The 17,550-nt window shown below is 41.9% G+C and overlaps 1 protein-coding gene across 2 annotated transcripts in view; it reads left to right on the top strand.

The window, feature by feature from the left end:
* The window catches only part of SYTL5 (synaptotagmin like 5), a 92,586-nt gene extending 85,500 nt beyond the window's left edge, over window positions 1-7,086 (top strand). For both annotated transcript variants that reach the window (XM_019529113.1, XM_019529112.1), the window contains 3 exons: window positions 2,514-2,649; window positions 4,373-4,581; window positions 5,375-7,086. In XM_019529113.1, the coding sequence (XP_019384658.1) occupies window positions 2,514-2,649; window positions 4,373-4,581; window positions 5,375-5,517 (488 nt within the window). In that variant the 3' untranslated portion in view covers window positions 5,518-7,086. The remainder of the gene's footprint in view (window positions 1-2,513; window positions 2,650-4,372; window positions 4,582-5,374) is intronic.
* The last annotated feature ends 10,464 nt before the right edge of the window (window positions 7,087-17,550 follow it).

The following is a 17,550-nucleotide window of genomic DNA, read 5'->3' as shown; positions in this document are numbered from 1 at the left end:
TCCAAGGATTTTGTGACCTGGTCATAGAAGGCCACCAGGTTGGTCTGACAGGACCTGCCTCTAATGAACCCGTGTTGGTTGGCCCTAAGCATACACTCCCTGCTTGCCCCTCACAGATGTGCACCTGGATAATTTTCTCAAAAGAGCTTCCCCAGGACCAAGGTAAGACTAACGAGCCTATAATTTTCTGGGTCTACTCCTCTCCAGTCCCCTGCTGCATTGTGTCCCCATGCAGCCACCCCCCTTCCACTGCTATACTTGATGCTGCATCCCCTGCTGCACTGTGCAGGTGCATAAGTGCAATGCATGTCCTCATGGGCAGCCCCTTTGCCATTGCACAGGGTGTATCACGCCCTCTGCCCCCCCCCCCCATCGCACCATGTGGGCAAAATCCTTCACACACAGCCCCATTCCCCACTCCCTGGCATACAGCCCTGTATTCACCCTCAGCTCCCCAAGCCATTCAGCGCACCACACCACACCACACCGCCCTGTCCCCTGAGGCTGAGGCAGGAAGTGAAAGCTGGAGGAGGGAGGGGGAGCCCAGAGACTCAGCAGCCGGAGTGATGGAGGGAGCAGCAGCCAGGCAGGAGCCCACGGCTGCAACTCAACCATTCTTGGGCTGCAAGTGGCCTGCAGGCTGCCACTTGGACACTCCTGGTCTGAAGTGATACAGTGACCTGATAGGATATGCCAGGGGTTGTACTTGGGAATGCCCTAGGGAGGTATGCATGGGCAGGCAGGGACGGAGGACTACCACCCACCACCTCATGCTGCACCCTCCCAGGAGCAGGGTTGGAGCAGGGTGAGGGCAGCAGTGCCTCTGCAGGTCGCACAGGCATCGCCCACCTGGTTGGACACCGGTGGGGGCGGGGGTGGAGTTTGCACACAGCAGCAGCTGCTGCTGCCATCCACTCCTCCGAGCTGCCACTCCACATTTTGCCGTGTGGCACCCCCCACAGCTTTGTGTTAGGCCACATGTCCTCCCCCTCCCTGCATCCAGCTATTGGGGGTACACTTAATAAAAGAGGTTGAAAACCCATGGTATATGCCAACCTGTACACAAAAAAGCAGGCTGAGAACCTAAGGAACTTTCTGTCAATGAGCATAATGCTATTTCAGTACCAGGAACTGATAGTGTACTATCCCATTTTCTCAGATGAGTGATATTGTGTTTATGTGGAGCAAATTTCAAAGAACTGTACTAGAAACTGATCATCTTTTGTGCAAGGAGCCCACCTACTGAGTATTGTCATAAGTAAATTGAAGTCTTTCCTAAAAAGTAGTGACTACACAGTGTGAACTAATGGCTTTCATAGCACTTGGACGCAAGCAACTTTTTTTATGTTCACTGAGCTAGAATCTGACAAGTAACAATACCATTTGCCCACGCTGATATGGATTGTGTGATTCCTGCTGAGAAAGCAATTAGAAACTATAGCATCAGTGAGTGCAGATTTTCTACGCCTGTTCTAAAAGTGGAAACAGACATCACTTTTCATCACACTTCTGCCTCCATAACATTTTTTTATGGAGAGACAAAGTGAAAGCAAATAAACATCCATATCCTTTGTCATGACCACTTTGTGGTCATAACAAAAGGTAATAATAATTTGTGCCTCTTTATTGCAATGAATGTTTATATGCTTTAGAGTGGGAGATCATGGACAGCCAGGAGGTGCCCTCATTCTCCAGCCACCCTGGGCAGGTGCCGTCAGAGTTGATGTTTTACCCAACCCAGGAATTCCCGTGCAGAATCAGGCTCCTTGAGCCTCTGGAGCACCTGCCTGGCTTCCCCACTACCAGAGGCACATCACTGGGGTCTTCAGTGTGCATTATTGGAAAAAAGTTGGGTTTCCCTGTTTCCAGACATGCACCCCTGGCAATGTCCAGGGTTTATCTCTAGAAGTGGGGAAAGCCTTTTGCTGCTTCCACAGACATGCTCCAGAGATTGCCATGGGCACGTCTCAGGAAGCAGAGAACAACATCACTCATTGTCCCGCAAGATCAGTGTACAAGACAATGGGTAATATATATTTCACCTGATGAGGCGCATCTGGTGACATCTGTTACTAGCCTCAGCGAAGGGCTGGTTCTTTGTCGCTGTCATGCAGCCGTGTATGTCTTCAGAAGTGAACTTGTACATATACTTCTCATTTCAGGCTTTGAGAGAGAAGTTTTACACTCTGCCTGTGGCTTGAGACTGTCTGCTAACTTCACCTGTTCTTCTACCACCATTGGCCAGAAAGGCATCTGTAATAGGGAAAAAGAAGAACGGACTTAAAAGGAACTTGACTCTTTCCATTCAGTGTATTAGTCCAAAAGTATTTTTATGTGAAGGCTTGTCCTCCTCGTTTCTCCACATTTTACTCGCGAATACGCAGTCCAACCCTATTCATAATACTCCAGTTGAAATACATGAATGGCAGGATTCAACTCAAAGGGTTTACCTTTCAAACTATTGTTGCAGCATTATAGTTCTTGATTAATGTGGTGATTTGTTTCATTTACAGGAAAGAAGAGCTTAAAAAAAGGAAAGAAAAGTGACTCTCATTTGCCGTCTGGAGGTATATTGGAGGTCCTGGTTAAGGAAGCCAAGAATTTAACAGCTGTGAAGTCAGGAGGCTCATCTGACACATTTGTGAAAGGGTAATTTTATTTGCCCATCCTCAAGAGTAAAACCACTGTTTGTATTTACTCACATTTTATGAGATTGTATTTCTGCTAGACATGCATTAAACTTTACTCTGCAAAGATTAACTTGAAAGCAGTTTAAATACTTACATGGGTTCAGGTGGGGGTTTTTTTTTCTTTTTTGAAAGACTTATAACTTTACAGTTTAGACTCTTAAATGTGGTTTTGAGTTTTGATAAGCGGCATACTCAAATTTAAAAAGTTGTGTATATTAGTACACGCACAATATACTAAGTATGTAGCACCGTGTGTGTGCGCGTGTGTGCATCATGTGCCTGGGTTTTCCTTGTACACCTCAATTATCTTCCAGAGATTTAAAATCCAGATTATGTAGACAATATTAGATATAGGAACACTTATGGTTGCATAAATGAATGTAATTCTGCATGACTAATTATATTAATCAGAAATGTAAGTGTGACACTTAAGATAAATGAGTGAAATGTGGATAGTTGCTACACAGGTGTTCTTTGCTTTTCTCTGTCATTAAAAGTTTTTGTTTGTTGCCTGCTAGTACATATGGGTTAAGATTTTGCACATTTTTGTTGATGGTAAGCCCTTTTGTAAAATTTCACCTTTAAATGGGGTTCACTTCCTTTCTATAACTCTAACCATTCCTGCCTAGAGATGACAATCATTTTGACATATATTTTAAAGATATATACCAGGTATATTGATACTATGAACCATTTTTCAGGCATAAAGCCTATAAGGTGGTCTTACTAAGCAGTTATTAGCCTAGTGGGGCAGTGTTATATAAAAAAGCTTTTGTTTAAGTGGTAAGCCACAAAAAAGGATTATCTGGTCCTTTTGCAGCACATATGATCCTAAAGACCACAAGAGACAACAGAGCTGTGGAGGTCCCTGATTTTTGTATTAGTATGTATTAGAAATGACATGGCGCCAATAACTGACCAGATGGTCTCTAGCTAGTTTATTACTTATATCTGTTGTTGCTTACTCAGACTGAAGAGAATTTTATTCCATACATTTGAAAACAAGGGTTTTGAGACAGGGTTATTGGAGCAGCTTTATAATTGAGAAAGATGTTAGACAAGTTTTTAGGCTCAGAATGCTCTTAGGTCTAAGAAGCAAAAAGCGCTTAAAGGAAATAGCAGTTAAAGCGACTACATTATGGTAATGAAATAGATTATCTGAAAAGGGAAATGGCCAATAAATGTGTAGAGCAAAGAAAAGTTATCAGGAGCACTTATGGATCAGGTAAGAACAGTTATTATTACCTAGTTACGTACAAGAATAAGATCATTTTTAAAAAGAGGGCCATTACCACAGGATGATTACCAGAAGGAGCTGGTAAGTTCTAATGAGCTGTAAACTTTTGTCTTCATTAAATATTTAGTGTCATGTTTAGCCCAGTTAGACATTTTTGTTCCCAGGCTTGCTGCTGGCTCAGTAGTGTCTTAATCTATCTGTGCTTTGCTTTCCCACTTGTAAAGTGGGACGTACATATAATACCTCTTTTTTTCTTTGTCCTTTGCCAGGCTTATCTAGAACCTCAGGCCATCAGGGCAGAGATTGTTATGTGTCTGTGTGTGTCCAGTGCTCTTTGAGGTCCTAGGCTTGACTGGGAAAAGGTGATATTGCAGTGCATAGTTATTAGTGGTATGATCTGGAGTTTTTGTTCATGTTTCCTTTTCTTCCTTTCTGTATCTCTCAGATATCTGCTCCCAGATAGCAGTAAAGCAACAAAACATAAAACTCCAATAATAAAAAGGAGTGTGAACCCCCACTGGAATCACACCTTCACTTTCAGTGGCCTGAACCCCAGAGACATTCACAACGTCTGCTTGGAACTGACCGTTTGGGACAAAGAGTCATTGTCAAGTAACATCTTCCTGGGAGGTGTCCGCTTGAGTACTGGACTCGGTAAGGGCCCCAGATGTCTGGGGAGCTCCACTCTTTCCAGCAAGTATTTCATATCATGTGTAAAGAATAGGTATGTTATATTACTTCCCTGAATGAGCAGCCACTGTGTATTGACATTGCCCTCATCTTCCCTGCTTTAACCTGTTGTGTCCTGATGTTCTTGGTGCTTCTGCTTTGTGATTGGTAGCTGTACATGAAGATCTGAAGAGGGGAATCTTTTGGTAAATGGTTACTTGAGGATGCAGTAGACTGCTTTGATCATCGGGGGGGTCTTCCAGTTTTACGTTATTGAGCAGGTGGCACAAGAAAATTTTAAGAAATGCAAGAAAAGGTGTATTGTCTAGTGGCAGTTGAGCTCTTTATGCCATTAAGTGAGAGACATGAATTTGAAGTTCAGTTACAACTAGCTATTTAAAGCAGTTGAAATTGGGAACACTATAGAAACATTTCCTACCATCTGAGCCAGAAATGAGAGATTCATACCACTCAGCAGAGCAACCTTTGTGGTTGATGAAGAGGTGATTTTGCAAAGACTGTTATCCCTTCCTTCTTCTTTAGAGGGGAGCTGGCAGTAACAGAATTTGGTGGGGAAAAGGAGAGAGAAAAACTACAGGAAATATGCATGGGGGGGTGGGCATTAAAGGACAGGGCTGTACGTAGCATGACCGCCTGGGCAGAACATTAGTTTGAAGTAGCCATTGTTGTTCTTGCCTAGTTTTTAGAACTGATAAGCAGCAGAATTAAGTCATTCTTTGCTAACATGCCAAATCCTCCATTTTTTTCCAATTACCAGGCTTAAGTAATGGCAAGGAAGTTGACTGGATGGATTCTCAAGGGGAAGAACAGCACCTTTGGCTAAAGATGATTGACAATCCTGGAACTTCTGTAGAAGGCATGTTAATGCTGAGATCCAGCATGGGAAAATGCAGACTCTGAGAGGAAACAGCCTGAAGCAAGGACAGGGTTCTGCTGCTTTGATGACATGACTCTTAACAACCACTGGCTACCACAAGTACACCTGAATTTAGTGGATTTATCTGTTGTAACTTTGCACAACTGAAAGTGAGGAAGAAAGACTTTTTTTTTTACCTTGGATTTTTAGAGTTGTATTATGATGCATTCTGCACTTTTGTGTATCCATCTTCTTTATCTCGTACCTTTTCCGTGCTGAAAATTCCTCCTGAAGTCAGTGAGGATCTTGTCTCCATACAGGGTGCCTCTCTACGAGACACTGTCACCATAGCAATGAGCTCCTGCACCATAGCTTGTTGCTATGGTGATGTAGCTTTGCTGGGCATAAACCATGATGCCAACACTACTGCGCAGTAGCAGCTACAAATAACCATGTGGCGATGGGACTGTAGTAATGATGGTTACTGCACAGTCATTTAGTACTTGGCTGAGCTGTCCCTGGCAGGGGGAGGGGTGAATTGGGGTGACTGCCCCAGGCCCTGTGCTTTGGGGAGCCCTGCGGACAGTGCCGTACAGGCCCCACTCAGGGTGCCACCACTCCACACGGCCACTGCAGGCCGCTAGCTTCGTGCTCCGGCCACTTGCCACCCCCCGCTTCCTTCCCCCGCACAGGCTGCACACAGGCTGATATGCCCTGGGCCCCACACACCCCTACGGATGGCTCTGATACTTGGTTAAGCAACTACTAAATGACTGCACAGTAACAACTGTGTAGTCAGCCGCTTGTGTAGATATGGCCACAGAGTCCCAAACTGGACCTTTTCTCTCTCTTGCTAATAGGAGTAGGGCCTAGCAGAGTCTCCATCTCTGGAGAAAACAGGGCAAGCAGATCTTCAGTTATTCACTTGACGCCTAATGCTTATTTTAATGTGTGGAAGGGCAGGTCATAAGCAGGCTAAAAGAGAGAAAGATATGGTATAAACCAATTTCATATACATTTAAAATTGTGGTATTTGAAATCAGCCTGGAAGCCACCAGATCAAACAGTCTGAAAGAATCTTTAATGATACCTCTTTCCTCTGTTTACTGCTTCGTTTAGTTAAGCTGTACATGATAGCAACAGCAATCACAGTAAAGAAAAGCCTCTGTGCTACCCTGCACAGTACAGCCATTACTGGGAATTTTAGAATTAGGCAGCAGATGTGCTGACGTAAAGTCCCACAGCGCCTGGTGGTGATGCATGCCCTAGGTGTTTGAATGCGTCGTATAAAGTGCAGGCTGGGGTTCAACTTGATCAAAGAGCCTCTCATGAAAACAGATTATTATACATCCCTGAGCAGCTTGCAGAATGAAGCGTCATTGTTATGTTTATCGTTCCCTTAATAGTTCAATCTTGCCAGGATTTTCAGGCATCATTGTGCAGAGGGGAAGAGAAGCTTAAACGTTTGCCATGTTTCACGAACTGTTGATGTGTGCCCAGGTGTTGTAAGCTAAGGGCTGATTCAAGAAAGTTTTTAACTAAGCAATTTAATTATGACTTAATTAAGCATATCATCGAATCATTGATAATTAGGGTTGGAAAGGACCTCAGGTCATCTAGTCCAACGCCCTGCTCATTGTGTGTGTGGACCATCCCCAATTAGATCATCCCAGCCAAGGCTTTGTCTAGCTGGGTCTTTAAACCTCCAAGGATGGAGAGTCCACCACCTCTCTGGGTAACCTGTTCCAGTGCTTCACTACCCTCCTAGTGAGAAAATTCTTCCTAATAGCTAACCTCAACTTCCCTCACTGCAACTTGAGACCGTTGCTCCTTGTTCCGTCATCTGCCACCACTGAACAGTTTAACACAGTAGTTTTCAACCTTTTGGGGTCAGTGTATCCCCAGCAGCTGATCAAGAAGGAAGGAGTTCCTTGGTGGCCAGTCAATGAGTGGGGGGGCCTCCCAGTGGCCAATCAGCCACTGAGGGGGGGTCCACCCCCACGGCCGATTAGTGAGTGTGCTGGTGGCATGGCAGTGGCAGAAGTGCCATACCCCTAATTGAAAACCCGTGATCTAGCTCCATCCTCTTTGGGACCACGCTTCAGGTAGTGGAAGGCTGCTATTAGATCCCACCTCCCTCCTAGTCTTCTCTTCCCAAGCCCTGGTTTTTTTCCTGTGCTTGAACCAGAAACATTTTCTGAATGGGTTGAAATCCCATTCAAGCTTATCTTGCTGCTTTGTTAATCATCAGTAATGATGCAACTGAGATGCAGTTTTGCTGCTGAACTTTGATATGAATCCATGCACTAACAACGCATTTTAATACAGCATTTTTTTCTTCCTTTTTCATTTGCTCCATACAATAAACAAAACCATCTTTTTTGTATTACTTTGGTAATTTTATTTCCAAGGACTTTGTACCTATTTAAATCTGCCCTAATATCAATGCACAAGGAACTTACACAGATATAATACTTGTGTGACTCGAGTCCCTTGCCCACTGAGAAATAGACCCCTTTGTGTACAGAGCAAACTGTTTTGTAAACCTGGTAATAGGCTGCAGTCATCATTTTAACCATAGCAAGGCAGAATAATGGATCCTTACTGAATCCAGAAGGTTTAGTGTGTGCAGTGCTAGGTGATTCATCATGCAGTTGCCCTTGCTACAGGCCCCACATACAAATCTAAAACAGCCCAGTAAAATGGAATAAGCTACATTTCAGCTGAATGATATTAAATTAGAACTGTAGTTCCCTCAAAAATACTTCTTTGCTATTTTTATCTTCATTATTTTTCATGTATTTTCTTCTAGGGTGCAATACAATATTAATGCACATTTTTAATAAGTAAAACCATTAAATAAATCAGTTAATACTTTTTCCACCACCACCATCTCCCCCTTCACTTGCTCTGCAAGTCCTGCTTTCTCTTTTTGGTCAAACAGAATTTAGAATCTTTCATCATTTTGTGTAGAATAATTACTAGAATAATGTTGATTTGAGAGGTCCAAATGCTGCTGTTCTCAGTGCAGCAATAGCTGAGGATCCAAGTTAATAACTGAACACAAATAACTCCAGCTTGAGATTCAATTTAAGGAACTGAAACTGGAGAAATACTCTTTTCCAACATAATTATATCTACTCATTTAGAACTGAAACCACAACCCTTATATTATAGCTTTTAAATTCTCTTTTAAAATCCTATTTTTTTAAAAACTGCTTTGTTTGGATTTGGTTTGAGTTGCATGAACTAGCTGGATATGATAGTAGTTATATTTTGAAATCATAAAGTAGTAATGAACTTAAAAATCGTGTGTGTGTATATGTATATATGTGTATATATGTATCTTTATACACAAAAAGGTGTATCTTTACACAAGTATATACTACACACACACACATATTATATACATCTTTGTCAAAAATTTTTTAAAAAGTTTGGATAATATAAATTATTTGTAAAATATGTATTTTATATTGTATATTATATATAATACACATTAATATATACATTACATTAGTAATATGCATGTATAAGGATATATATTTTACAGATAATAACTTACACTATTCAAACTTTTTTTAAATCTTGGAATAAGCTTTGAAACGTGACTACTGATTTTGTGTGCCTGGCTGAGATACCTTTAAAAGGCTCTGATTTTCAGAGATTGCAGAGTAACCAACCTTTGGAATCAGGTTCTCTGAAATTGTCTCATATGGGGACCTGAAATGAGTAGTGGCTCCAGGAAACTTTGGCCTTAAATTTCTTTCTTTTCTTGGAGTCTTCATTTCTGGAATTTAACTAAAATAGGAAAGTGATGTGCGACTAGTCTGTTTTCCGTCATTTGTATTGTCCTGTTCTCATGCATTTTCACTATAGTTGGGGCTACTTTGGGAACATAAAAATTTAAGTACAACATTTTTTACTTTTATGATTTTTTAAAAATAGTTTTAATTTGTTTTGTATTTTACTTTTAAATTCTATAATATTTCTTTTTAAATTGTCAGCAATTGTTTTGCCCTCCAACAAAGCCACTTTTAATTTGTCGTGTAAACTACCTCATTTCTTCAACAGAGTTGGAATCTGGGGGCATTTTTACATGTGCTCCAAGAGGCCGGGGGGGTGCTTTAATTAGCAAGCCATGCTAATTAAAAGCACCCGAACATCATGTGCATCTGCGTCTCCAGGCTTAAAAATGGTGGCGGGGCACTTTGAACTAAAGCTGATCAAATGATCAAAGTGCCCTGCCACCATTTTTCAGTGTAGGGACACTGATACACGTGATGCTAGAGTCTGGTGGAGCGTGGTAATTTCTGTGCTCCAGCAGACTCAGTTATTTTGATTTCCAGCACATCAGAGAGGCTCCCTGCACATCTAGAGGAGCCCTTGGGTTTCCTCAGTGGTTTATGCCACATCCATGTATGTGTTTTAGGGATAGTCACATTATGGCAACATGGAGGCTAAAGCTTTAATGTTCATTTGCTACAGGCTAGTTTACCAAGCTTTTAAAGAGCAAACATTTTGAAGCTACAGAAAACTTTTGGGAAAAAATTTTGAATAGTCCTATATAAATCACTGATCCCTGGGGGGGCAGGAAATAACGTTAACCTCAAAGGAAAAAAATCTTTTTCACCAAAAAGTGAAATAAAATTTAAAATCATATTAAAGCCAAATTTAAATCATTTAAAAACCAAATTTAAAATCACATTAAGCAGTTTCATTTGTATGTGCATATTGAACCATTTTAAAAATTGTATTTGCTGATTTTAGTCTCAAAAGATTGTGTTGAAATGAAAGAGTCAGAATGCTTGAGGTTTTTTTTATCTTATCCTCCCCCATTTTGTGGTCTGAAATTGCCTTTTTGGGAAATTAGATGTTCAACTGAGAAAAAATCAACCCAGTTTTAATACAGATTTTTGCCATTGATTTCACTGAGTCCTCGTTTTAATATTGAGAAGTATGTGCCAGATAATAAATAGAAATGTCATTGTCTGTGAAAAATACTGACGACTATGAGATTCAACTATTTAATTTTGAGTGAGAAGCAATTTCAGCTGAGATGTTCCTTTTCAGTGCGATGGATGGGTTTTGAAGCAGTATGGTGACAGTATTTTGCAGCTCAGCTACAACAGTTTTGTGTTGTTTTAATATTCAGGACCTTTCACACTATGCCAAATGAACCAATGGTCAGTACAAAGCAACACAGTGAACACCAAGGCCACTTGGAAAGCTTTGGTCTTCCGTGACAATCAGTTGAGTTGAAGTAAACTGTGTGTATGGAAAATGCTATCATGTTTAATTCTATTCCATACATCCTTGCACTCTTGCTTATAGAAATGATATGTGGGATGTAAAAAAAGCACAAAATAATTGATTTAATTTGACTTTCTGTTTTCTGGGTATTTGATTCACTGCTTGTAATTGAGTGTTAGCATGTAGTGTGTGCCACTAGACTAAGCACTCAGATGGGCAGGCTCAAGTCTTCTGTTTTTACCAAGATGTGACACTGAAAGTATATAGATAATTACTCAAGGTTGATTCCTACAGAAGCTTCACTCTCAGTTTCCGTTTTAACTCCAATTCTAGGTGAATAACTAGACTTGGCACAGTTGCTATTTCTAAGCTATTCCTTAGCACAATTTTATAGCTCCAAGAGTTGGAACCAAGAAAAATAATCTCTTTTTTTTTAACAGTATTGATTTTAAAAAGCAGGAGTTAAAGATAATGCAGTATAGCAAAATCTGTATTTTTCTAGCATGTTGTTTACAAAGGTTTTATTCCTACCTTTTCCCCCTTTCCTTAGATTCAGTGGGTTTGACTTGCTTAAAAACCATGAAGGAATAACTATTAAAAGTAAGTTTAAAAGATATGATGACTATTACTGTAAAATCATGAGTTAAACATTAAGCCTCTTTTTAGAATGTTTCCATTGCCTGTTGCCCAGACATATTTTGTCTAGCAAGGTGACCTGACATTTAGTCTCCACTGCTTGTCTCAGCATTAGCGAGTAGGAGACAGGAGGGAAATAGCAAAGGCATCCTTCTCTGAAACTTGGATTATCACTGTTGTTTTAAGACACCATTGCTTGACTTGACCATCCCAGTTAGCTCCTTAGCAAAGTGACTTTGTGCTGTACTTCTCAGGGTGCTTTCGTTGGCAAATTTGAAAACAGGAATCTGAATGGTGAGTATATTTCAATCATGGTGCATTAAGCTGGAACCCTGTAGCATCATGGCTCTTTCAAGAAAGATTACCACTAAAGAGGCATAAAACAATCTAGCCTTTCAGCTTAAAGATTTATGTCTGGTCTCTTGTTATATATTTTTCTGCTTCATTAGCCTGTGCCAGCTTGGCACATTGCTGGGTAATGATTTGGGAGAAACATCATAGTTTGCATAGATATTAGGACTGGAAGGGATCTCGGGAGATCATTGGGTCCAGTCCCTGCCCAAAGGGCAGGAAGTCAGCTGGGGTCAGGTGACCTCAGCAAGATAATCATCCAAATGCCTCTTGAATGACTCCAGAGTAGGTGGTTGCACCACTTCTGGGGGGAGTCTGTTCCAGACTCTGGAGATTCAGATGGTAAAGAAGTTCTTTCTTTTATGCCCAGTCTAAAACAGTCTTCCAGCAGTTTGTTTATTTTAGGATTGTATTTCCAATGCAATGCTGCAGCCAGCAAAGCAAATGAAATCCTGGTTTGCATCTACCAATGCATCTCAAGCAAGACCCAAGATATCATCCTCCCACTTTACTCGGCCTTGGTGAGGCCACAACTGGAGTACTGTAACCAATTCTGGGCTCCACACTTTAGAAACGATGTGGAGGAGCTCGAGAAAGTCCAGCGGAGAGCCACGTGCATGATCAGAGGTCAAGAGAACAGGTCTTTTGAGGAGAGGCTGAGAGGCATGGGACTCTTCAGCCTGGAGAAGCGCAGGCTCTGGGGTGACTTGATGGCAGCCTATAAGTACATAAGGTGTATGCATCAGGATCTGAGAGAACATCTGTTCACCAGGGCACCCCAAGGGAAGACAAGGTCAAATGGTCACAAACTGCTAGAAGACTGTTTTAGACAGGACATAAGAAAAAATGTGTTTACTGCCTATTCCAGTCTCCAGTCTGGAATAGACTGTCCCCAGTAAGAACCTACTCTAGACACGTTCAAGAAACGTTTGGCTGATTATCTTGCTGGGGTCATCTGACCCCAGTTGACTTCTTTACTTCCTGATAACTTACAACCATGTAACAACTAACAGTCCAGCATCACAGATTGAAAAGTCTGGGTGACAGGAGGATGACATTATAAACAAAATAACCATGGGCTCAATGACATGCCTCCCTCCCTCCCCCTTTATGTTCCTTAAATTCTGGTTCTAATCCACCTTTAAAAAGTGGCTCACCTTGGCTAGGGACAGAAGTTACACATAAACCAGTCTAAGTGATCAGAAACTGGTTTAAATCTGTAATAGTACAGAAGTTCAGTGCACATAAACCAGTTTCAAAATGGCTGAAACTGGTTTAAGATAAACCTGGTTGAATGTAGACTTAACTGATTTGGGTCAAACTGGTTTATGAAACTTCTGTTCTAGACCCCTTCCTGGTTCAAGTTAAATCACAGTTCCCCCAGCATCCCAGCATGGTTTTCAGCCCTGGGCTGGGCCATGCTGTCTGCTCCAGACAGCAGAACTGGTCCCACCGCTCTGCTCCCCAGCTGGAGCAGTGAGGCCTGGGGCTGGTTCACTGGCTGGCTCACTGCCCCACCTTTCCCCAGGCAAACCCTGGCTGGGGGCTGGGGCCAGGGAGGTGGGGGGTTAAACTCACCTTCCCCCGAGTACAGAGCTGCCCTGCCCTGCTGGCTTACCTAGTGCTGGATGTGACTGTGGACTACACATCCCAGAGGCACCTGGAAGCAGGAAGAGGACGTGATGAGCAACTCTGCAGAGTCCTGCTGCTGTAAGTGTTCTGCAAATCCCAAAGACCTTGGGAGCAGCAGAAAGAGGAAGTGAACACACAGGCAGAGAGCCATGCTGTAGTGCACCCTGGCTTCTGGCTTGAGCCACTGCAGGCATGTGGCTGCATTTCCTGAATCACAAGTGAATGTCTGCTCATTTGCTTATTGATTCAATCTTTGCAGCTTAGATTAACCTGCAAAGACTGAATCAATTCATCCTCAGGCTTTTTGACTTTCTGTACTTAGCCCTTATCTATTGGCTCATGCAAGGCTGCATCTGAGTCTTCCCTGAAATCTCTCCTCCTCTAGCTCATCTTTGCTGTCCTCCCAAATCCTCTATTAATGTCAAACTCCTTGCTGTACCTAAATGCTGTCCTCAGATGTCCAGGGCACTGGGCAGGGCATAACAAACAAATGCTCTCTACTCTACTGATCTGCTTATTTTCCATATTATAAATAAGAGCTGATGTTTGATTTCCCTGAGTAGAGTATTGCTAGCTCTTTACAATTCTAGCAAAGAAAATCTTCTTTACAACTGATCTGACTGCAGTGTGGTAGCAGTATATTTCCTATTTTTCTTTTTACATACAGATACTGAGAGCCACATTGAGGAAGCCTGGGGTGGCGGCGGTAAGAAGGGAGTGTATTTGGTTCATTCCAGTAAGGGATGGCAAATAGTAGCATGTTCTTCCGCAACAGCCCATGGGATGCTCTTAACAGTATTAATGGATCCCAAACACTGTCCCATGGATTCCTTGCCAAGTAATCAATAGATGAAAGATGTTGTCTGATGTGATGGTAATGCATATGTAGCTACATTAAGGGTAGCCACTGAACCTCAGCTAGTAATCAAGTGGCTTTTGGGTTGTTTTTGAGACTCTCCTTTCCATGATTTAGATTCATTATTACAGTAGTTCTTATTTGTGGCAATAAAGTACACACAGCCATGTGCTTCAGCTACTCTTCTGGAGAATGTAATGCTTTGTAGCCTTTAGGCTGCTTTGGGCAGCATGTGAAAGCTCCCCTTTCAATTAATGTTGGGGTTTGTTAAAACAAGATTAGCCTATGTTGCACCTGTCAGATGTCATGTCATATATCCTCTTACAATGCATCCTTCTTGAGCAAAGGCTCTATTTAGGACAGTTACATTGGGCGTGAAACATACTAGCAGTTCATGCCATTGCATTATGTTAAGCACTGCCAACATTTGGCCAAAACTCTTCCTGCCCAGCTTGTTGCTGTACTTTGTGTACTGTACTTTCAGACTTGTGGATTGTAGAAGAAGGTGGTTAGTGAACTCAGTTGTAGTTATTGTAAAGTACAATGTTATTTCTCTTACATTAAAACAATTCAATATTTTACTTTGTTTCTGTCTCTGCTACAGTGTTTTTGTCAAATGTTTAGGATGCCTTATGGGGCATATCCTGTTGCCTTTTTCTAATTGCAATGAGTAAGTTGCATCATTCATAGCCATCAAGAAAAACATGCTATGTTCCAAGTCCTTGTAGGTATAACTTTGGTATAATTCTTATATGCTTCTCTCTTCTGCTGCGTACTGGTGCTGTCTTCTGCTTACCTTACTCTTCTTTTATAGATTTTTATTTCAGGTGGATTTAATGCATGAAGGATGAACAGAAGCTAGGAATGTGATATTCATCACTACTGGTGGGAAATCTTTAGCTGAAGCCCTGTTACCCCTACTATTCTAACAAGCAGTAACATAACAACGGTTGGGTGAGCAAGACATGAGCCCCGGGCAGTGCTGGGGAGGAAGGTGGGGTGCCAAAATGGAGTGGGGGGGGCGGGGCTTGCTTCTTTCCCCTTCTGCATTCTGCCCCTTCTCCACAGTGGCTCCAGTAGCCAGGACTGAAGAATAGCCACAGAGTTTTTGCCAGCAAGATCCTCACTTCCAGAAGCCTCTGGTGCAGAGGGAGCTGCTAGCATGGCTAAGTACCAGAGAGTTAACCCTTATCTTTTTTCCCTGCTGAATTTCAGCTTTTAAATCACCATTCCACGTGCCTTCATTCTCCAGCAGTAACCCCTACAGGAGCAGCTTGCTTTGGGTGCAAACCCTATCAGTTTCACCTCTGTTGACAGGCCTCACACCACACTCTCCAGCTTCCTACACACTTCTAGTGGCAAGGTGCCATCCATATGGATATCCAGATATGTTCAAAGGCTAACCTTGCCACTATCTAGCATCGCTAATCATGAGGTGCCACCATAAGCAACAGTTCTGTTTCCAGATAGTTCATACTGAAGGGAGGCCCTTTATCCCCAAATTGGGAAAAAGGGAGCTTCCTCTGTCATCCAATTTCCCCCTTTGGACCTGCTCAGTCTTGTTGCAGATATCTCTTTTCTCACAGGCCACTAGAGTGCCCCATTGTTTCCTTCTTCAACCTGTACCATAGCAACAAGAAACTCCTTAGTGGTCAATTCCCCACTGCTGACTCAGCTTGGAGGAGCGTGGTGGTTGCCGTCTGTTCTGGTCCTTCCTGCCAGGGCTATTTCTGCTTTAACCAATGACTAAAATGGAATGACACTTCCAGACAGAAGGGACCAGAACCCAGGACTCCTCCCTCCCAGCTGAACGTACTCTTCACTGGTCCACACTCCTTCTTGTTTGAAGACCCACGTAGAACTACACCTAGTAATCTAATCACTACATCATCTACATTTTTATCCACTTTCAATAATTTCCCTTCAGGGCTTGATGATTGCAATTGCTTTTCTGATTGCAGTAACTTCAGAGCATACTTCATCATGACAGTGGTTGTATAACTGGATTATGCATTTTGCTTAAATGGATTGTAGGGGCTTATAATTAGAGTAATACAATGGAAAAATCACTGGAAAGCAGGTTGCTCTCCTTTTCTGAATATAAAAAGGAGAGTTGGAGGGAGATGAGGGGGAGACAGTGGCACTTCCTGGCCTTTAAATAAACCTTTTACCTAAACAGAGTTGTTACTGGGAATATAAGGCTGTTTTAATTCTCTTAGAGGCGGGAGTCCAGGGGAAGAAAAAGGGTTTATAAAAGTACATGCAGCAGAAGCCTGTAAAACCAGACAATCTACTGAATCATCCAAAGTTATACCTTATTCTGTGGCAAGGACCATAATTGGAAAGACCTTAAGACTTTATGACACGGACAGTATGAACTGGCAACCTGGCCCCCAGAGTGTAATTTTAGATATCGCTACAGAGACGTTCAGGCATGTGGAATGTGAGCTGTCAAGCCGCAAGCTAACTTTTTTAAATAAGCAGCTTGCCTCCTTTCCATAGGATAGTGTCCATTGAACTCTATTAGCAGGATAATGGGGCTCAAAAAACAAATTTTCCTTTCTTCAGCACTTCATGTCCAACAATCCCAGCCACCCAATGAAAAAGCATTAAACCAACAGTGGTTTTAAACAATAACCTGTTCAATTATTTGTAAGTTATAAATGGATAACGTGCCAGTTAGTATTTTTACAGGCCTAAAAGTGATAGATTCTGGAGGAGATTTTGCACCAGGGAATGTTTTAGGTCTTTGTCAACAAATCAAAGACGTGGTCTGCCTTCAAGAGGAAGTGATAAGACCCTTCCGTCAGGAACACAAGTCAAGGATAGAGGCAAGAACAATTTTTTTAACTCACTCATATGTAATGGGTTGAAAATGTATCATAACATAACCTGTATCTCCATCCAAATCCAGTGACTTCATAATTCACTATCATGTCAATGGTGTTTCTTCAATTTACCAGACTTCTTTTACTTCTTTTGTATCTCCATAAAATCTGGCCAAGGCAAATGTAAGAAGCAACTTCCAGCATCTCTCCAATTTTCCTCCCTTGAAAACCCATCTTGTTCCTAGTTGCCTGTGTGTTTTTTTTCCCAGCTATTATTTGTCTGTAATGCTATTAAACAAGGTAATGTGCAGGTTATATGGCTTTCATGAAGACTGAAAGACACTACAGTCAGAGTTATACTGTACACCTGCAGCAGAGAATAACTTTACTGCTGTAATATTGCAGGCAGGTCATTTATAGATCTAACCCTCAATCAAAATATTTAACCTTTCAAAGTCAATATTTGGATCCAATTTTGGGGATCAACTTTTCTTCCTGAAAGGAACCTAAGACAAGCTATC

The sequence above is a fragment of the Crocodylus porosus genome, unplaced genomic scaffold (assembly GCF_001723895.1).
Source record: "Crocodylus porosus isolate Cpor-Errol unplaced genomic scaffold, CroPor_comp1, whole genome shotgun sequence".
In the NCBI taxonomy this organism is placed as follows: domain Eukaryota; kingdom Metazoa; phylum Chordata; order Crocodylia; family Crocodylidae; genus Crocodylus; species Crocodylus porosus.
This window is presented reverse-complemented; position numbering and strand designations above follow the sequence as displayed.